The 22125-nt window shown below is 41.7% G+C and overlaps 2 protein-coding genes across 2 annotated transcripts; both read left to right on the top strand.

Moving 5' to 3' along the window:
• The first annotated feature begins 667 nt into the window (after nt 1-667).
• Nucleotides 668-6838, top strand: LOC117048623 (gastricsin-like). Its single transcript, XM_033152684.1, has 9 exons — nt 668-770; nt 1088-1241; nt 1992-2109; nt 3310-3428; nt 3817-4013; nt 4448-4570; nt 5274-5418; nt 5637-5735; nt 6528-6838. Exons 1-9 carry the CDS (start codon nt 715-717, stop codon nt 6678-6680), a joined length of 1164 nt encoding a protein of 387 aa, XP_033008575.1. The 5' UTR covers nt 668-714; the 3' UTR covers nt 6681-6838.
• A 7226-nt stretch (nt 6839-14064) lies between these two features.
• On the top strand, nt 14065-20423 carry LOC117048622 (gastricsin-like). Its single transcript, XM_033152682.1, has 9 exons — nt 14065-14192; nt 14654-14804; nt 15957-16074; nt 16310-16428; nt 16735-16934; nt 17694-17816; nt 19394-19541; nt 19771-19869; nt 20077-20423. Exons 1-9 carry the CDS (start codon nt 14137-14139, stop codon nt 20227-20229), a joined length of 1167 nt encoding a protein of 388 aa, XP_033008573.1. The 5' UTR covers nt 14065-14136; the 3' UTR covers nt 20230-20423.
• Nucleotides 20424-22125: the final 1702 nt, after the last annotated feature.

Here is a 22125-nt window from a genome sequence, read left to right as displayed (position 1 = left end):
ATAATGGAGGAAATCATGTTGTAATTGTTACCTCCGTTTTATATGCATTATAAAATGAAATAATAAAAAACTTTACACAAAATGATATTCATGCGACTTCTAGCTGGTGGGAGCTAAATACTATGTGATCAGAATTTTGATTCAAAAACCTCATTGATAGTAGTGCTAGTATAACTTTATATTGTCCAGCATGGGCCAGTATCTTAGTGAAGAGAAACGTGGAGTTACTCTTGATATTGGTTGGCATTAATTACATAAAAATTGAGTCTATTCAGCATTATGTAAGCACTTGCCAGAATAACTGTGATTATTAACCTGGCCTTTATAATTTCTGAAAAGAATATGACCAACTTTTCAAGGAAACTGATTATATTTCAGTAGATATCTTGTAGATATCTTATCACTATTTTTTTATTTGTCCCAATAGCATAGCTTTGCTCCAGATCCAGTTCTTATAGCTAAATCTTTTTACAATCAAAGGCACAAATTGCTTTTTAAAACCTTTTAAACAAAAGAATTTGATTCCCTATCATTCATAAGAAAACAGAAAGTGTAGATATTGAGTGTACATAATGATATTGGAAATCTAGAGTAAACAGATAAGCCAGTAGAGGACAGTTGCTCTGAGTATAAAAGTAGGGACACAGCAGCTGTAACTGTGGAAAGGATTTGTGGATTCTCTAGAAGATTGTATTGGTCAAGACACTGAGCACCATGAAGTGGCTGATCCTGGTATTGGCTTTTCTCCACCTCTCAGAGGGCCTGGAGAGGTGAGTGTCTCAGCAATAGCAACAAATGAGCTGAATATATGACTGGAAATTAAATCAAGTCATACATTTTCAGCCAATGTTCTTATAATGTTCCATAGCAAAATTAAACCTTCACTTCTCAGGCTTTGAGAGTTTATCCCCAACACACTCCCCTGCTTTTATTTAATGAATGGATGAATAATAAAGTAGCAAAATGGGCTATTAGTAGCTCCCAATAGCAAAGAATAGGAAAGCAGATGAAGAAAAGTGCATAGCAGAAGGACAGAAAGGCCACCCATGTTGCTTCTGGTCTCTTGAGATCTTTGTGTCTTATGCAGAGTCATTCTGAAGAAAGGGAAATCCATTCGGGAGAACATGAAGGAGAAAGGAGTGCTGGAGGAATTTCTGAAGAAACACCATGATGATCCTGCATTGAAATACCACTGGAATGAATACAACATTGCTTACGAACCAATAACCAACAACTTGAATGTGAGTATTGCATCAATATAAATCTGTATCTTTTCCCTCATCCCTCTCAGAGTGCTAGAGAAAATACATGAACTTGCACACTGAGCTCAGCAGTTGAGAATGCCATCAAACAACCCATTCCCCCTACAAGAAGAATGAACTGAACACTCAACTGTATGTGCTTAGAGGTGTGAATTGGGGCTCTCTGTTTTATGACAGCAAGACACAGATGTTTGTCCAGTGTGCATTAATAAAACACATTGTAAATGATTTCAGCTTCTACTTTTAATTTTTGGGTTTATGGCTTCATGGTATCTTCTTTGCTTGCTGGCTTCTCTGCTGAGCATTCCATGAGATAGACTAAGGATTATGAGCCTGGGTAACTGATCCTGAAAGGACTTGAAGGTGGATGTTTTCACTACAGCACTTTCCTCTACTGAAGATACAAAACATGAAAATGAAAATGCCTTTGTTGGGATGAACCTGGCAAGCAAAGATGCATATATCTCTTCTCTGGATGTTGGTAGTTAGAGAAGAGGATTAGGAATTATGATTCTAGCATCTTATATAACCCCCCTGTTTGCTTTGCTGTATGCTCTTGGAGAGTAGTGTAGTTTACCTTCTCTGTGGGATGCATTGCTAAACTGAAGTCTTCATGATCTAAATAGCCCCTTTGAGACCATTGGTAGCAAAGTACTAGCAAGGTGGTAAAATGAAAAGGTGTGGTGAAATGCCTTCATTCCACCTCATTCAAGCTTTCTCCCTTGGCAGTCTTTCTACTTTGGAGAGATCAGTATTGGAACTCCACCCCAGAACTTCCTGGTTCTCATGGACACAGGTTCTTCCAATCTCTGGGTTCCTTCTGTGTATTGTAATACTGCAGCCTGTGGTGAGTACTCTACGCAGTTGCTGAAAGTGGCTGTTTGTCTTCAAAAAATCACTTCATTTTGTTTAGAAATAATCCAACCTTATTTGCAGCTTTCAAACTTGGAATATCATTATAATATATTGACTGACAACCCTATGATTCTCCTCCCTCCCCTGCTTCTGGGCACGAACCCCTCTTTCTCTGAGTTCAAATTCTTTATGTTTTTCAACATACCATGAGATATAATACTAGAGTTCATTTGAAGCATAGTGTGTGCACGGTATGGGTTAGAAACAGCAAATGGTGTTGTGATGGCCAGATACCATGGTGCTACTCAGCTAAGAAGTGCCATAGGAATAGTCAATGCAAGCAGATCTTATGAAAGCAATAGCATATTGCATTAGTCAAGATAGACAAATCTGTCAATTTCAGCTTTTCATTTTCCCCAGTCTTATGTTCAGTTTGTCATATTACTGCATCAGTTTGCAAATCTTCTTTTAAAAAGTCCCCACAGAAATGCACATATATTTTAGTGCGCATTTCTCCCAATATACACAATTTTGTTTGCCATTTTGTCTAATATACACATTTTCTGCAAGCAATTTCCCCTAATATATACTAGGGGAAATAACAACAGTTATTTTCTACCTCCTCTGTTGGAGTCAGCATGACTCTGAATATCGGCTGCTGGGAATCACAGGTGGGAAGAGAAAACTGTTTGCACTCACAGCCTGCTTACTGGCTTCCAATAGGCATCTGATTGATCATCATGACAACAGAATGCTGACTTAGATGGGCCATTACCATGATCCAGCGGGCTCTTCTTATGTTCATATATAATGCATTTTAGTATGTTATTTTCACTCATATTATACATTTTTATGTACAAATGTTCTTACGATGAAGATACATTATGAAGCTGTCCTCAAACCATGTTAAAATGGTGCAGGCCCTTCTTTTGTCCAACAATGGGGACCTTCTGAGGTAAATGCAGTAACAATGTTTGTATATTTTTGTGAGAAGTGCCCCTTTCCTGTTGCCTCCTTTTTAGCCTCTTCACTATGTGTGCATATCAGAGTTTGTAGGTGCTAGGCTGGGTCTGTAGCAAAGTCAGACATGTTGTAAACTGAATCTTGAGGAGAATGAACACTGCATGCTAATGGACAGCTTTCATTGCCTCATAGAGATAGATTTGTAGTCTGTGTTTCTTTTTTATTCTAGGTAACCACCATAGGTTCAACCCTAGTGCATCTTCCACTTACTCCAACAATGGACAGACCTATACCCTATCCTATGGGAGTGGTAGTTTAACTGTCATGCTAGGCTATGATACAGTGCAGGTAAGTGAACTTTGCACCGTGAGCCACTCATCTTTAAGTGTGCCACATTCTGGGAATATTCAAAGTAAGGTAAAGCTAATAATTCTGGGAATCCAATTAACAATGGCAGGAATCATTTGCAGTGTAAGAAAGTATCCTGTTCTGAACTCAACATTGAAATCTGAATTTAACAAGTGCAAAAAAAAAAAAAGTTCCTAAGGAACAGCAGTGGCTGGTGGTACCCACTGAGATCCAGTTTTGCTGAGATTGACACCAGACCACATTTTGCAGAATCCACTCCACTGGGTCTCATTGTCTCTGTGTAGCATTATTCCTAAACTCATGAGTATTGCCTGTCAGTTACCACAATTCACGTTGCAAGTAAACCCCATTGATTCCTTCTCCCCAGGTCCAGAACATTGTCGTTCAAAACCAGGAGTTTGGCCTGAGTCAAAATGAGCCTTCCAGTCCTTTCTACTATGCCAGTTTTGATGGGATTTTAGGCATGGGTTATCCCGGCTTAGCTGTAGCAGGTCCCACTATTATGCAGCAGATGCTAAGACAAGGGCAGCTTTCTGAACCCATCTTCAGCTTCTATTTCTCCCGGTAAGATCCAAAATCATATTTTTTGTCAGGGGCATGTGCAAGACCACACTGAGGAATTAATCTAGGATAAATAAAGTACTCCTACATGGTCCCATCCTTACAGTAACAAAACACAGTTGAGAATGAGTGTATGAGCAATTAAGCTTTCTGTTAACACTTTGGCCCTTCTTAATCAACCTTCCCTATTAATACCATCACTGGAGTGATGAAAGGATGGGTTTTCAACAGTGGAGTGAGATTCTGATCCTTGTTAATGTGGGGCAAACTGTGCCTGATTTGTTCTTTCCCCCTTTGACCTGCCAACTGTTTATTGCTCTACATTTATCCTTTCTCTAATCTTCTCTAGGCTTGTTTTCCTGTGGACTTACAGAGCACTATCAATTTTATAGGTAGTTATTATCCTTGTCTGTTTAAAACCATTTTTGTTTCCTCAGCCAACCAACTGCTCAGTATGGAGGAGAAATGGTCTTAGGAGGTGTAGACAATCAGTTGTACTCTGGGCAAATTACCTGGACACCTGTCACCCGTGAATATTACTGGCAGATTGGTATTCAGGAGTAAGTGGCACACATAATTTTCATTTTATCTAAACCTAGCTGTGCTTTTCTGCTTTAAACATGTTCCTTTTCCAGATGATAAAAAAGGCTTTGCCTGCTCTATGGAATGGCAGCCTTTCTGCAGAGTGGGGTATTTTATTCCTCCTGCTTACTGCTTTAGAACACATGTGTTGTGGGCTTGGGACTGGAATGCAACGATTGCATCAATGGATATTCCAGCTGGGTAAAGCATTTAACTAAAAATAAAAATCCAGACAAGTAACAATATATTGCAGTATGAATACTGAGAAAATATAGATTTTCTGGAACTGAATTGTTGCTTTGAGGAAAACATATAATGTCTGCATCTTTATTGTGCGCACATACATGAATGCATGTAAAATCCAAAAAGGCCATTAACAACTCTGTGGTAGCCAAAGATCACTCTTTTGTGCCAGCCTCACGAGAAGCAGTAGGGTTAATATCTTAGCATAAAAATGGATTGGATGGATCAGTGCATAATCTACTCCATTTAATATATGACAAGATGAATCCTATGGGGAAACTCTGTGAACGGGAGGAAGTGTAGGTGGGGAAGACCGAATCTCATGAATTTTCTGTATAATATATGTGGCATGTTTTGTCTCAATGTACAATACACAGCTACAGAGATGAGTCTCTGAGAACCCATTTGGGGCCTTAATATCACTTCTTTCCTCTGCAGGTTTGCTATTGGCAGCCAGGCTACTGGCTGGTGCAGCCAAGGTTGCCAGGCAATCGTGGACACTGGAACATATCTACTTGCTGTCCCACAGCAGTACATGGGAAATTTCTTGCAAGCTGTAGGTGGTCAACAATACAATGGTGAGGTGAGTGGATGAGGTAATTTCAGAAAGCCACACCTCAGGAGACAGTAAGCTGCTTGCAGGAAACACAATGTGCTCACATAAGTTTGTTATATGCACCAAAAAGAATGGAAAACATTTTGCTTGTTTTAGCCTGTTTTCTACAGGGGACATGACTCAACCAACCTCTGTTCTAACCTACTCAAATAGGTAAGCTTCCCTCTTTATTTGTTCTTTTTCAGTATGTGGTGAACTGCAACTATGTCCAGAACATGCCCACCATCACCTTTGTCATCAGCGGATCCCAGTTTCCACTGCCTCCATCTGCCTATGTCACCAATGTACGTATACCATATTGCTAAACATAATTCGTCAGAACAGTATGTGTTTTGAACCATGCTATGTTTATAATACCTGTCTCCTTGATCCTTGCCTATCCTGGCTTATAAAAGCGAGCCGGGAAGGGCTGGGTAATGGGCTGTACAGGGTGGTGAATGCTTCCCTCTGTGAGGGAGCCTTCCCAGACCTGCTGAAAGAGGCAGTTATAATATTATTATTCCATCATTATAATCTTCTGTCATTAAACCTTACAATTACCTGGTTCCTGTTTTAAAAACAGATTACAAGTCTGGTTTTTTATACTAAGGGGTGGCATTTATTTACTCAGGAAAACTGTTGTAACGGTGCCTTGTATTTTTTCCCCTCCTAACCCTTTTTGTGGGGTCATTTTTATTTTATTTTTTGAGATCATAGGCCTGACATGGAGCTATCATTGATGTTAGAATTCTTTTCTAGATTTATAGTTGCAGATTGTTCCTAAAGAGATGTTTGCTCGGACTGTCATTGCTAAAAGCAAGAGTATGAGTAGTACTAGCACCTATAAAATAGTGAAAAAGAATCCCTCCATTTTGTCACTTCTCTCAGAGTAGAGATGATGCTCACTGGGTTGGCCTCACTATTGGCCCTGTCTGCATCGTGGCCAGCCCTGAATCTGGACATGTAGATGGTCAGAGACATACTGGAGCATATCAAATGTGGATCTTTGCGAAAAAGTCTTTATTCCAGACTTCCTTGAAATGCTGTCTTATTTATTTCCCCAGCACAGGTTTAACTTGTTTTCTTTTGTTCCACAGAATAATGGATATTGTACAGTTGAGATTGAGGCTACGTACTTGCCTTCTCCAACTGGGGAGCCACTGTGGATCTTGGGTGATGTCTTCCTTAAGGAGTATTATTCTGTCTTTGATATGTCCAACAACAGGGTGGGCTTTGCACCTTCAGCCTAGATAAAGAAAAAAAGCCCAATTCTTTTCTGGATCAATAATGCTACTCTTTGGGAATTCAACGGAATCATTCTACATTGTTTGTAAAGGAAATTGCAGTATTCTTAACTTTCCACAATTCATCTGCTACTGCTTTTATACTATCAATTCTCTTGGGATCCATTGCTACAAAGAAATAAATACCAATATGCCAAATTTCTGTTTCAATATTGTGTGTGTGGGTATCTGAGGTTAGTTTTAGGAAACAACCTAGGTTGTTGCTTTTTTCTATGTCTTGTCTCTTCAGTGTCTCCTCAGGTCTTAAAATCATGAGTTCTGAATCATGAACTAAGAGTCTATAATGGAATTTGAGGAACTCAAATTTGTACCCTATGGCATTGATCCCAATTTTGGAAAACTGAATAGGATCAATTTCTCCCAAGATGTAAAACCAACTTCAGTAATAAAATATCAGCTTTAAAATTTTGCAGGTTACTGAGAGAAACAAAAAAAATGAGCACAACATGTGTCATAAATCTACATAAACACATTGATAGTCCAAAATTTCATTACTTTGGCAGTCATGATATTTCATCTTTTTAGGACTGCCAGCTCCGATAACGGTAAACATCTAATAAATGTAGCCTTTAAAAATAGAAGCCTAAAAGGAGGCATGGTACAAAATAATGAGCAGTGTCTAGAGAGTTACTAATTATTATCTCAAAATACCAGAAATTGATATAATTCAATGAAATTGATTGGCAATAAGTTGAGGACAGCCAAACAGAAGCACTTCTGCACACAATGTGCAATTGACTTTTGGAATTCAGTACCCTAGATGGATTTTAAAGAGGAGCAGACATATTAATGAAGGATAATCTGCCAATGGTTATTAGCAATGATAGCTTAAATGGAGCTTCTCTCTTCAGAAACATTATTTCACTGATTGCCAGATTTGGGGGACAAACAGGAGATGAATATCTTCATCATGCCCCTACTCATGGCCCCGTTACAGATGATAGTATGCTAGACTTGACGTACCTTTGGTCTGACCAAGAAGACATGTATTTATCTGCCTATTAAAAAACAAGAAACATGTTAAGGAAATTCTATTAGGCTATTATTTTTTTGTCACAATGCAGAAAAGAATCATTAATAAATATGATAAACTCTGAAACCTAAGACCATGGTGTGTATTTGTTAGGATATTTTTGATGCACTGATACTTCTGCCAATGGATTGTCATTAGCCTTTCTTGGGCACTACTTACCTCCCAGCTACCATCCAGTCCCCTTGTGTGTAGAAGTAGTTGAGAGGGCATGCCATATACTATACCACTGCTATCTGTGCTTCCAGTTGCACAAGTTCCAATGCTGAGCATTGGAAGTAATCAGCTAATACTTGAAAGCACTACTCAGCTCATGTGTGGGTGTGGAAATATGCAAGCATGGTGATGGTGGTAACGTCTGAAGCTGCATATGCTTTAATACTGAGGAGTATATGTACAGCTATCATATGCCAAGCATCAGAAAAAAACGGGGGAAGAAATAAATTATTGCAATCAATTAATACACAAGAGCTCAGTCATAAGGCTCACAGTGGCAAAAAGGTTTTCAAGAAATTGAGTGAATGGAGTAATTTAGAGCTCTTTGAGACAAACAAGGTAAATAAGGATCTTCTGCTTTTGAAACTGAACAAGGTGGGTGGAAAGCAAGTAAGCTCCTAGCCAGCAGAAAACTGGTATCTGCACATGAGAATGCAAGAAACACATATATCACAGAAACTGGGATGCCTGTGACTGCCAGTTTCTATTTGGAATTATACACCCCAGAAAGCCCAGCACCTGATAAAGTATGTGCACTTGTGAATTTGTATATGTATGCAAGGTCTTATTGGGGGAACATGTACAATTCATTGAAAAGGAAATTACCAGCTCAGAGGCACTAGATTCAATTAATGTGCTGAGGAATTACAAGTCCGCAGTTTTCTGTGAAGCCTTTAAATATAGCTTGGTCCAGCAAAGTTAATTTTAAATCCTGCAGCCAAACCAGAGGGTTCAAACTCCAGCAGCATCATGGTATTAAAACAGGTGGATCTGCTACAAATAGGAGGTCATCGTCATATAATCCTATCTTACACTGCTCTTGTCCAATGGTGATTCCTTCCACATTGTCATTTTGTCTAATTAAATTTTCAAAAATGTGGAATACCTGCAGAAATTATTTCCCTTTAAATGGGTCACCTCCTCGTGGAAATATTTAGGATTAAATATTTCTATTCAGTTTTCACAGTTCTATCAAACCAACTTTGGAACACTCTTGAATATGTCTGGAAAAATCCGGACATGTAGCAACCCTAGACTGCTTTGTGGTCCCAGTCACCAGTCTAGCTGTCGCATTCTGGATTAGTCATCTTCAAAGGTAGCCCTATGTAGTAGTTCAAGCAGGAGACAACCAGGTCATGCACCACTATGGCGAGACAGTCCACGGGCAGATAGGGTCTCAACCTGCATACCAGATGGAGCTGGTAGACAGCTGCCCTGGACACAGAATTGACCTGTGCCTCCATGGATAGCTGTGAGTCCAAAATGACTCCCAGGCTGCACGCCTGGTCCTTCAGGGGCATGGTTCCCACATTCAGGACCAGGGAGTCCCCCACACCTGCTCGCCCCATGTCCCCCCAAAACAGTACTTCTGTCTTGTCAGGATTCAATCTCAATCCGTTAGCCACCATCCATCCTCCAACCACCTCCAGACACTCACACAGGACATTCACTGCCTTCACTGGTTCAGATTTGAAAGAGAGGGAAAGCACCCAGCACGAATGATCACCAAACCACATTTTCTGTGTTTGTTTCAAGCACTCCAAGCTTACATCATGGAAGAACAATTGAGAATATGGCAGAATAATTTTTTAGGCTTTATCTGGCATGGGAAAAGGCACTATGTAAGAAATTCAAACATTATAAGGAAAACAAAAAAAGGGGGGGGAGCAGCAGTGCCAAATCTCTTCTACTATGATATTGCTTTACAGTTGGCACAAATGGTAAAATGGGGAAGGTTTTTTTTGATGTCAAGCTGGGCTCAAGTTGAGCAACATGTGGCCATTTCTTATTCTCTGGAAGCTATTGCAGGATCTACAATAGAAGAGTGATTCTTAATAAAAAACTGGTTACAGCCAGTAGTATATTTAAGCTATAGGACACATGATGTATACATCTTTCTTCAGGGACATCACTGCTAAATTGTTTCTTATTGCATTCAGATGTTCATCAGATTTTTTTTTTCAACCGATCCTCATCCTAGGCTAAGGAAGATATTAAAAACTTTATAGACCTAAACCATTATCCTAATTTGCTATGTTCGCACAGATTACGACAGTCTTTAAAAAAAACACAGAAGAACCAATAAATATTTTTATTTCCTGATTTTCTGAACATTCAAATAACAAACATCAGCATAAAGCAGGAAGGCTACAACAATCTCCAACAGAAATTCCATCAACGTGATTGGGATACTTGCAATTCAAAGTCTTGTGCATAAAAAGGACTTACAAAGGTAACAAGTTACTAGGACAGTATGTTGGTATGAATGTGGTGAACTCAGTCTACAGAGGAATGATCTCATAAACAACTTACATAAACAAATGGGGGGGGGATATATGAAAAGGAATTGCAGGAGGAGATTGAAGATGATACAGCAGAGCTGGCCCACCCATGAGGCAGGATGAAGAGCCTGCCTCAGGTGATGGAAGTGCAAGAGGTGGCACTCTTCCCACCCCGTGACTTCTGCCACAGTCAAGAGGGAGGCATTTTGGTGTGTGGCATTGCTGTTCGTCCTCCCCTCCTGCAAGGGAGAAGCTGACTGGGAATGCTTTGAGAAGCACTCCAGCTCCTGCTGAGTTTGTCGTGAGCCAAGGTGCAGCATTGGTAGAAGTGGTGAGGTGGAAACAATTCCTGTTCCACCTCAGGTGGTGAAACAGAATGGGCCTCCCCTGCCCAGATCACTTTGTGTAAATGCCAATGATCTTTTTTTTAAAAATGTGTTTACCAATTAAGTACAGCTATATGGCTGTGCTGGGCCCGGGGGTAATCCGAGAAACGAGGTCCAGGTCCGGTCCAGAATCCGAAGGTTCAGCGAGGAGTCGGTCCAACAGAGCCAAGGCAGAACACGGGGCAGGAACCCAGGCAAGGACAGGTACTGGAACTCAGGCAGGATCTGGCTTACAGCAATGTTGCTCCCGCAACCTGGGGTGGGGTCCGACAGCCTTTTCGGTAGTGGCGCCTTCTCGGTAGTGGCGCCTGCCCTGTGGAACGCCCTCTCATCAGAGGTCAAAGAGATAAGCAACTACCTGACATTTAGAAAACACCCGAAGGCAGCCCTGTTTAGGGAAGTTTTTAATCTGTGACATTTTAATGTATTTTAACATTTGTTGGAAGCTGCCCAGAGTGGGCGGGGTACAAATAAATTATTATTATTATTATTATTATTATTATTATTATTATTATTATTATTATATCTTTGTCGGGGCAACGGCCGGTCCCGATAACCTGGCGACTCACCTCCCTGTTTCGCCCGAAGGCGAGCACTCCTCCTGCGAGTACTCAGGTCTCTCCTTCTCTCAGACCTGAGTCTCTGCAGCTCAGGAGATGCTGGTGGGTTACTGGACCCAGGGGCTGCCTCAGCCCCCCCTGACCAAACCGGTGGTGGAACAGCTGTAAGTGATGGCCCACCTGAAGGCAACGAGGTAATCTCCACATCTGGAGCCAGGACAGGCTCAGGCCCCTGACTCAGCCCAGCTGGTGTTTGCTGCAAGGGAATCTGTGCAGACTGGGACTCTTCAGGATAAGGCCCCAGACTTGGTTCAGATGATGTCTGTGGCAGAGGATCTGGTGCAGACTGAGAATCCTCTGGTTCTGAGCCCAAGCCCAAGTCCTAGGCCATCACAATGGCTCAAAAATGGGCTTTCCTGGAGGAGATGCCTAGAACAAGTGGCATATGTTTATCATTGGAGGACATGGACTAAGATACTAAGATACAGAAGTCTGGGAAATTGAGGCAAATTAATATTAACTGCATGGGTGACTTGTCCAAAGCACAAAGTGATTGCCATTATACACAAGGGTTCGAACCTCGGCTTCCCACATTTAAAACTAGCACAGTCCACTGGCTCCACAGTTGGGGAGGGAGTGAAATAAACAAGTATACTAAATACCCATTCAGTATCTTTGTTTTTTTTTCACTCCCTCCCCAACTGTGGAGCCAGTGGATGACCTTGAAGGAAACTGAATGGAAAATACGCAAGTGAAACATTGCCTCATTCCTGTGCCCAAAGACGTGTAGTTTCAATGCTTTGGACTGACTACTTGGTAAAAACTCCGCTGAATTGGAGGGTTTTTCACCTCATTTGCCCTTAAGAGTCTGCTTTACTTCTTCGAAAAACCACAATGAGCCCTTTCAGCTGTTTATTCAGCTGATGACCGATAGCTTTCATTGCTCGCTCTGATGGACAAATTTTATGTCACTTTGCCCTGTGTTGACTTCAGGATTGATAAGGATAGTTTTCCATGCTGATAAATGGTGCCTGTTAATCTAATGTCTATGAAGGTCTTTAGTAGTGATTCCTGCACTGTATGGTTTCATCAGTGGGAAGAAAGGACAATAGAATTAAAAGAAGATGGAAAGGGCTATGCTGGGTCAGACCAAAGGCCCATCTAGTACAGCATCCTATTTTCACAGCAGCCAGCCAGATGCCAGTGAGCAGCCTGTAAGCAGGGCCTGTGTGCAACAGGGCTGTCCCTACCTGCAATGGCCAATTCTTTCAGTAGCACCTTAGAGACCAACTGAGTTTGTTCTTGGTATGAGCTTTCGTGTGCATGCACACTTCTTCAGACACTTCTTTCGTGTGCATGCACACTTCTTCTTCGTGCATGCACACGAAAGCTCATACCAAGAACAAACTCAGTTGCTCTCTAAGGTGCTACTGGAAAGAATTTTCTATTTTGTTTCGACTATGGCAGACCAACACGGCTACCCACCTGTAACTGCAATGGCCAGCAACTGATAGACAGCAGCATAATGCCTCTGACATTAAAGGTAGAGCACAGTCATTTGATAGCCTTATCCTTTATGAATTTGCCTAATTCTCTTTTAAAGCCATCCTGGTTGGTGGCCATCACTAATTCTTACAGGAGCACTATGTGAAGTAATTTCTTTGGTCCGTCCTGAATCTTCCAACATTCAGCTTCATTGGGGGGCCTAGGGTTCTAGTATTAGGAAAATGGAAGAAACAAGCATCACTCTGTCTGCTTCCTCTGCACCATGAAAAATCTTATACACCTCTATCATGTCCCCTCCCGCTCATCTTATTAAAAATATACATATCCAAAATGCTGTAATTTTTTTCACATAGATGAGATTCCCACTTTACACCAAATCTCATTTGTTGCGCATTGAGTTATTTTTAGAATATCCTTCTGAAGCTCCCCATAGCTTGCTTAGAATGTCAGCATTCTGAATTCTTGGGTTTATCCACAAGCTTGGCTACCCCACAATTCACCCTTGACTCCAGATCATTTATGAAGACATTAAATAGCATCAGCCTCAATGTAAGTCCTTGGTGGACCCTACTTCTTCCTTCCTTCCTTCCTTCCTTCCTTCCTTCCTTCCTTCCTTCCTTCCTTCCTTCCTTCCTTCCTTCCTTCCTTCCTGGAGATGGTTTATTTATTTGAATGCAACATTTCCTGGCCTTTAACCAGTTACCAGTCCAGGAGAGGAACTGAATCTTGAATATTTTTTTGTCTAGAATCCTTGATCTCAAAAGTCAGGGTGGATAAATCCCTACATTGATTAATCATTCAAATGTTTATTATTTTAATTGTTACTAGGAAACAGGAATATCATGAAAAATCTGTGGCAGACATAACCCATTTGGTGAACTGTTAAATATTGCAGTGAATCTATATCTATCTATCTATCTATCTATCTATCTATCTATCTATCTATCTATCATCTATCGATATATGCAAGTGTCTATATATACATATATACCCACACATGCACAAACACTGAATCCGTTGATTTTTAGAAGAAACAATGGGATTGAGATGAAGTGAAATGGGGTGGAGAACAGTGATTGTTCCTTTCTCATTCTCGATAACCCCAATTTTCCTCTTGCTGTATCAGCACAAGTATTGTTTCTTATCTAATCTTAATTGCTTTATATACACAATTATAACTTTTAATGGAAAGTCAATGAAAGGATAAAAAAAAATAATCTTAGCATACCTGATTGTGTTGATAGTGGTTGAGTACTAGGCTACAGGAAATGGCAATGCAAGCCAATAAGGTGTTTTCATTTTTTTGGTGTGTGTGGGGGCATCCATGGTATAAAACCAAAGGCTCAAAAGTGAGACTTCAGACCACTTTCTTCTGAGGTCTACTAAGCTCATCAGGTGTTGTCGTGGGAGAAATCAAGCATCATGAAGTGGGTGCTCCTGGTTCTGGCTTGCTTCCAGCTGTCAGATGGACTAGTGAAGTGAGTGTTCTTACTCAGTTTAATACTATATATGAAACAGAACAGCAGAGAGACAAATAAGATGCAAAAATTGTTCACTTGCAAATCAGGCAGCATTAGAATTTTTGAACTTTCATGGTGTAAGTCAGGAGTAAGATAAAATTATATAGCACAGAGATTTAGATGAGTGTACGGGGATGAGCAAAGATGTGAGAATATTTTTCTCCACATGTTAAGGAGGAGCCATGTATAAAGGGTGCTTCATGCAATAATACTCACATATTCAGTAAACCTAATTTCTTCAGTTTGTTGAATGTGCATCCTTCCATCAAAGCCGCGGGGGAGGGGGGAGAACAGGGGCCAAGGGGCAGTCTCAGTGCAGCAATAGGAACAAATATGGTGGTGGTTCTTTGTCATCCAAGTTGTGTGGGGTGCTTGAATATTAATTATATATCCACGCTCTGCTTTTTAATTCCATATAGCGTCCTTCTGAAGAAGGGCAAGTCTATCCGAGAGGTGATGAAGGAGAAGGGTGTGCTGGAAGATTACCTGAAGAACCACAAACTTGACAAAGCCAAAAAGTACATCTTCAATGAGTACAATGTTGCTTATGAACCAATGGCGTACATGGATGTGAGTCTCCTGTCCTTTCTTAGTTAACTTGTCTATGTATCTTTGATGTTCTCTTTAACAAGCCTATATTTTTCCTACTAGGGACGTGGGTGGCGCTGTGGGTTAAACCACAGAGCCTAGGGCTTGCTGATCAGAAGGTTGGCGGTTCGACTCCCCACGATGGGGTGAGCTCCCATTGCTCGGTCCCAGCTCCTGCCCACCTAGCAGTTCGAAAGCACATCAAAGTGCAAGTAGATAAATAGGTACTGCTCCGGCGGGAAGGTAAATGGCGTTTCTGTGCACTGCTCTGGTTCACCAGAAGCGGCTTAGTCATGATGGCCACATGACCTGGAAGCTGTACGCCGGCTCCCTCGGCCAGTAACGCGAGATGAGCACCGCAACCCCAGAGTCATCTGCAACTGGACCTAATGGTCAGCGGTCCCTTTACCTTTACCTATTTTTCCTACTACAGCAGAGTGCTATTAGGCTGAGAAACCACATGGAACGTAGCGTGCCGTTTAAGGATGCATGAGTATTTCTAGGCTTAACCTTCATAACCGTTTGAGCCTTTTTGTGAGTGCTGGGCCTGAGTGCTCACAAAAGACTTATAGGAACTCAAAATGTGCACCATTGCCTCCCCCCTTTGGACCAGGGGAAGGAGGCAGCAGGAGAAGAGTTGACAGTGGACCCTGTGGAGACCCAGCAGCAACAGATTCCACAATGATATAAGGCTGTAGAAGTAACAAAACATAGAAAATATGCTATTTGCACAATTTCTGCTGGGAAGAATCCCCACTGCCTGATGGAGAAACCACTGGGTGGTGCCATTGCTGATTATCTTCTTACATCCATGGTCAAAAACTCAATCCTTTAGAGAAGGGGGAAATGGTTGAGGTGATGGTGAAGATTCCATTCACCCTGCATGAGAAGGCTATGAGAAGGGTCCTTCCTGCCTCAATCCTGTCTGAGGGCATTCAAGCGCCCTTATTTGAGTGATCACAATACCCCAGTGTGTAAATATGTGTGTGTCTTTTGAGAAATCCTAAGCCTCAGGAAATCAATCGGGTTGGGAGCTCTCAAAATCCACAGAATCACTCATTCCATGCAAATCACAGAGCTAAGTTCATTCCAGAATCCTTATGGAATTCACATTGTGATATATTTTCTCCCCAGGCTTCTTACTATGGAGAAATCAGCATTGGAACACCACCTCAGAATTTCCTGGTGCTGTTTGACACTGGCTCTTCAAACTTGTGGGTGCCTTCTGTCTACTGCAACAGCCAGGCATGCAGTAAGTCACAAATCCCCAACTGTTCAGAAGCTAGCTTCATCTATAGCTACAGCTAAGCCAGCTGTGGTGTGATGGACAAAGCTTCAACAGAGCCTCACTTCCAAGAAACTGAACTTCTGTCATCCATGACGCCAAGCTAAGGCTTTTCTAACTGTACTACTTCTGCTGATGCTGTGCAACATTTAGGGTACATCCTATGGAAGCTTTCAGCCTTTTATTATATTTCTTCCCATAGCTGGTCATTCAAGATTCAATCCCAGCCAGTCCTCCACCTACTCCACCAATGGACAGACCTTCTCCCTGCAGTATGGTAGCGGTAACCTTGATGGATTTTTTGGCTTTGACACCATGAGAGTAAGTGTCACTTTGTCCTTTTTTGGGGGGGGGGTTGAACTAGTCTACTGCTGCCAATGAATCACCATCAAGTGAATCTGCTAATGCAGGGGTGGGGAACCATCCCTCTTAGCCATCATAAGCTAAGGGATGATGGGAATTGTGGTCCAACAATATCTGAAGGGCACCATGTTGGCTACCTCTGTTATAGAAGCTCAAAAGCAGGACACAAAGATGGTGGACGCCCTCTTTTGACAATTTATCATTCTTTTCATTCCTATCCTATCTATGAATTTTACACTGACACTTTCTCTTGGTCTCCTTTAGCTCCAGAACATTGTTGTCACTAAGCAAGAATTTGGCCTGAGTGAAAATGAACCTGGCTCCAACTTCGTTTATGCCCAGTTTGATGGCATCCTGGGGATGGCTTATCCTTCTCTTGCAGTTGGGGGTGCTACAACGGCCTTAGAGGGGATGTTGCAGCAAAACTTACTTTCACAGCCAATCTTCAGCTTCTATCTGAGCTCGTAAGAAACAGAAACCATTTTCCCTTTAGCTTTAATGTCACACACTCCTTTGCTTTTCATACATCATAGCATAAATATAAATGGGTTGGATCTAGAATAAATTAATCATGCTTTACTGCCACAGAAATAGATGAGATTTCAGTTAGACATGAAGGGATGGAATTTTCTGAAAATCTCAGTATTAAGCTTCTCCACACATAATTTTTTCTAACTTCATTCTTACTCCATGATTTTGATGAGAAGTAAGTTATTTCCCTGCGTGCTTCTGCTATAAATACAAACACTTCTCAAATGTTAAATGCATGTTTATACACATTATTGTATGTGTTACTATACCTGTTAATATTGTGCATAATTATAATCACTCCAGGTTTCCTAAAGCAACCAGCAAAAAAACCATACGTACAACAATGTACATGGCTGTAAAAAAATACATATATATTAATACTTATAAAATTATAGCGCAGAAACAACATATTGCATGTGGCTTGACTCTCACGCATATACATATTTTGGGGTATAATTTTGCATAAAATGTTGTATATAGTCAGCCATTAAAAAAAAAACCAACAATGCACAAGAAATTCATATGTACATTACTGTACTCTGGGTGTGTATTTATCTCAGATCCTTAATTTTCCTTGAAGGGAATTTTGCATTCATACAACCCAAATGAGGGCCACCGCTTTACACAATGTTCTTTGCTTTAAACATCCCAGAACAAATTATGAATGCCTAATCCTTTCTTTTTGTTTGTAGCCAACCAAGCTCTCAGTATGGTGGTGAGGTTGTCTTTGGAGGTGTAGACACTCGACTGTACTCTGGAGAGATCTATTGGGCTCCAGTCACCCAAGAACTTTATTGGCAGATTGGAATTCAAGAGTGAGTTGAAATTGTGAAAAAATAATTCAAGAGCATTGGAGAATTCCCATAAATATCTATATAGTGCTGTGCTTTTGAACTCATGGTGACACCTTCTTGGATTTGAGCCAGACTCTTCTAGAAGGAATGCAGATATAAACTGAAACTTACACATTGTTTCTCAAAGCATCATAGAGATTTCACCGAAGTAAATGTTTGCACTGTCACTTTATGTTCACGTGATTTCTGGAATAAGAATATTCAAACTGCAGTGGATTAAAATTGAAGTAGGATGTGGCTTTGCTCATGAGCCTACAGCTATGTATTATTATGTCATCTGTGTGTTCATCATTTCCACTCTGGGTTCTGCATGAATTGGCTACACATAGCTACAATCTAATGTACATTGATGTCCCTAGGGAAGGTTATTTCTTGAATGTGTAAAACTGGACTGCAAGCCTAGATGTTTTGCATACCACAAGCTTATTGTTTAAACTTAGGCTAGGAAATGAGCCTGAGCCCATGCTCCATGGCTTCTTTATCTAATGGAGAAATGATTGGAGGATTAATAGAGCCAAGGAGGTGAACGGCATATAGCACTGGGTGGGAATTCATATTTATAACTTACATCCTCACCTTCTATATCAAGAGGGCAGCTGGCAAAAATTTAAAATATCTTACCCTATTATACAAACGTAAGTGTTATCATCATGCTGCAATTCCCTCAGCTGCAGGTGGTGCTGTGAACTGCAGAATCATGAGAGGCAGTGGATGGGCAGCCCAGGCAAGCCACAGAGGGACAACCCAAACAGGCCAGGGCAGCCCCTCAGCTGCTCTGGCTCCTCTGCCCACCAGCATCTAGATCCCTAGACCAGCTGGCACTGTTACTGCCCACCATCCAGCTTCCAGCTTCATGGTTGGCCTTGGAATCTGCTGCTGCCATGGCTGATCCCCATGAGGAGTGGCAGGATGAGCAGCACAGGAAGGAAAAAGGTGGCTGGTTGGCACCATGAAGTGGAAAGCGAAGCAGTGGATGGCTTTGGCAAGGGGGGTTGGTGGAGATTGGGTGAATGTAGGTGAGGTTGGCAAGTGAAGTGAGCAGGGGTACAGCCCCTAGTAAAACACTGTTATACAACTTCCATCATAGTAGATTTCAGGACAAGGCACACCATGTTATGGTATATTCTTAGAACAAACTTAGTTGGTCTCTAAGGTGCTACTGGAAAGAATTTTTTATCATGTTATGGTATAGATATGCATTGACTGAGTACTAATCTATAAGAAAGCCATGATACACAAATGACAAACTAGAAGGACTGCAGGTAAGATTGGTTTGTTAAGAGTCAGCATGAGGTTTGTATCAGTATCAGCAACGAATCAATCCACTCTTTTTGGTGCATAGAGAAGCACACGACACCTCCTGGTCCTCTGACATCAGAACAGAAGGCAGTGAAAGGGAGGCATGAGCTTCACAGTAATAAATCTGTTTAAAGAAATTTAGTGCCCAGCAAGGACTTCATACGTTTTTTTGCAGAGGATATAGGCAAGACTGCACATGAGAGGTATGGTGGGGTTTTCAATGTGTCCCCTGTTCTTAGGTTTTCTATTGGGGGAAGAGCTACTGGATGGTGCAGCCAAGGTTGCCAAGCCATTGTGGACACTGGGACATCCCTCCTCACCGTTCCTCAGCAGTACATGGCGAGTTTTGTGCAGGCTGTGGGTGCTCAGCAAAATCAGTACGGAGAGGTAGGTGAAATTACATATTTTGAAGAGCTGGGAGGGTAACACAGGAAGCAGGGTGATGTGGGATGTAGCTGACCTGTGCAGAGTTTGTGTGGGTGGCCTCAAAGTCACTAAGAATCCTGGCATTATAGAAGTAATTGATGCCTACTGAATGACAACATCTCAGTTCCATGCAGTCCTAGCTGTCCACTCCTATAGGAAATTAACCAGTCATTGCATTCTTCATTCACAGTATGCGGTTGCTTGCAGCAGTGTTCAGAATTTGCCCACCATCTCCTTCAACATCAATGGGGTTTCCTTCCCTCTGCCCCCCAGCGCCTACATCCTCAATGTAAGTTTTAGAGATCCGGACACCGTTAACTCGTTTGTTTTATTTTAGCATAAGAACCAATAGAGAGAATTAGAACATAAGGTTCGGGACAGGAGAAGGAAGATAGGGTTTTCTCTTGTGTGTCACCTGTTTTTATAATAACTGGGCTAGCATCTTTATGGATCCTACTCACTTTCACTTTCCCCATTTCTATTTATCGCTTTACAGAACAATGGCTACTGCACAGTTGGGATTGAGCCCACCTATCTGCCTTCCCAAAATGGACAGCCTCTCTGGATCCTGGGAGATGTCTTCCTCAGGAAGTACTATTCCGTCTATGACATGGCCAACAACAGAATTGGTTTTGCTGCTGCCGCCTAAGCTTCTTTGCTATTATACCTGAGTTGTCTCTGTTACAATGCCTTTCTTTTAAGATTCTTACTGAGATGAAAGGGGTAGTTTAAATGCTTGCCCTTATCTCTGCTACAATTTCTTTCTTCCCCTTTAAGCTTGTCTTGGACCATTCTCCTTGAACTATCTGCACTCTGGGGTCCTGGGTTTCTTTCTTTCTTTCTTGAATCTCTGTCTGGTGTTATAATGATGTTTGTGGCAGATTGGATAATAAATGGTCAAACCTGAGATATTCGTGCTCAAGTCTGCTCAGCTATTGTTCTGCTATTTACAGAGGGCATTAAAGAGGAGCACCCTTGGCTGGAATCTGTATACCTGGAATAAATCTTAGGCTAAATAACGGTAGCTCCATTAATTGACCCTGGCAGCCTCAGCTCACTGTTAATGTTTTGGAAGGGAGCAATGTCAAATGTTGCTCAGGAAGCCTCTTGTTATGGCAGCATTGCTCTTGGATCCACAGATAAATGACACGGGGGATTGCTCAAGGCCATCCAGTCCACCCCACCAAAGACAGAGCCATCCATCCACACCACCTCCATAGGTAAATAGATGCTCTCGAGAGACAAGAGCACAGTGTTTCCCAAAAAGAAGTCAGGTACACAGCACAGCAGGAGACTCTTACCGACCAGTATGCATTCAGATTACCCATACACAGGACCCAAGCATGAACATACACACACACACACACACACACACACACACACACACACACACACACCTGACCTGTTATATTGACTCCTTTCCCTGAGCTAAGCTGTTCCTTATTCATGCACAAAAGCTCTCTGGGGATTTGAAATAGTGTGGAATCCCTGTACACTCTACCCTGCCTTACTTCTGTGCAGTTCACATGTGTTTCTGAAGCAAGAGAACATAATGCAGTTTTCTAACCAAGAGTGGGAGGGGAAGTGGCAGAAGGCCAGGGACCCATTGACAAAGCCCCCTGGCACTGCCTCATAAATAAACAGGCTCAGGTGTAATGCCACCATGCTAGTGAGACATTACAATTTATCAATTCACAATGATATTACTACCTTGGGCATTTTCCCACCAGAGCAGCATTGCTGAACCCTATGCTTCAGCAACATGAATCGTTGTAAGCTATTTAACAGATAGCTCACATGTGAGTTCTCTGCTTCAAGCAATATCTACTTCCTCCCAGCGCTGGCCATGTTTTAATAACTGGTTTTTCTAAGTAGTAATTATGCTACCTACACATATTTCCTAATGAGCCCAATGGTGATTATTTCCTACTAAGCTTATGATTATAGCCTGATTCTTCCCATGTTTTACTCTGAAATAAGTTCCATTAACAGGACTCTTTCCCAAGTATGTATAGAATTTCAGTTCCCCCTCTTCAGACAAAAAGTTCAACACACACAGCAATTGCTGGATTGTGTTATATTGTGAGTCCAGCCAGTGGTGGTATGGTAACATCTTTGTTCATGGCAGCAAACCAGTAAAATGACACACAAAACCAAAGCCCTGCTGCTATATACAGTCATACCTCGTGTTGCGTATGCTCCGTGTTGTGTATGTTCGGGATACACACCTCTGCGACACGGAAGTCCTTCGCGGAGCGCGCACAACGCGCGGGTGTGCAAAAGCATTCTGCGCACTTCGTGTATGCGCAGAAGCGCAAAACCTGCAAAGTTCCAGGTTTTTTTTCCGTTCGTTCATGTTAAGTATGCCCGGGTTACGTGGCGCAACCCAGAACAGATTGCGTACATAACACGGGGTACCACTGTATAGGCATTTGGGCTAGCCTACACAACCCAGGTGGAGCTAATTAAAAGCAATCACTACATCCCTTAACTACCGTAGTTCCTGGCTGCTCTGCCACTGTGCTGTGCCTGCAAATTCAATACA

The sequence above is a fragment of the Lacerta agilis genome, chromosome 6 (genome assembly GCF_009819535.1).
Source record: "Lacerta agilis isolate rLacAgi1 chromosome 6, rLacAgi1.pri, whole genome shotgun sequence".
NCBI lineage: Eukaryota > Metazoa > Chordata > Lepidosauria > Squamata > Lacertidae > Lacerta > Lacerta agilis.
This window is presented reverse-complemented; position numbering and strand designations above follow the sequence as displayed.

What these genes read in the sequence shown, in the direction of transcription:
- LOC117048623 (XM_033152684.1), top strand. Translation starts at nt 715, where the DNA reads ATGAAGTGGCTGATCCTGGTATTGGCTTTTCTCCACCTCTCAGAGGGC. An exon ending in TAGGCTATGATACAGTGCAG is followed by an intron (nt 3,429 to 3,816) that starts GTAAGTGAACTT and finishes CCTTCTCCCCAG; the next exon opens with GTCCAGAACATTGTCGTTCA. An exon ending in GTCAACAATACAATGGTGAG is followed by an intron (nt 5,419 to 5,636) that starts GTGAGTGGATGA and finishes GTTCTTTTTCAG; the next exon opens with TATGTGGTGAACTGCAACTA.
- LOC117048622 (XM_033152682.1), top strand. Translation starts at nt 14,137, where the DNA reads ATGAAGTGGGTGCTCCTGGTTCTGGCTTGCTTCCAGCTGTCAGATGGA. An exon ending in CTGCAACAGCCAGGCATGCA is followed by an intron (nt 16,075 to 16,309) that starts GTAAGTCACAAA and finishes TTCTTCCCATAG; the next exon opens with CTGGTCATTCAAGATTCAAT. An exon ending in TTGGCTTTGACACCATGAGA is followed by an intron (nt 16,429 to 16,734) that starts GTAAGTGTCACT and finishes GGTCTCCTTTAG; the next exon opens with CTCCAGAACATTGTTGTCAC.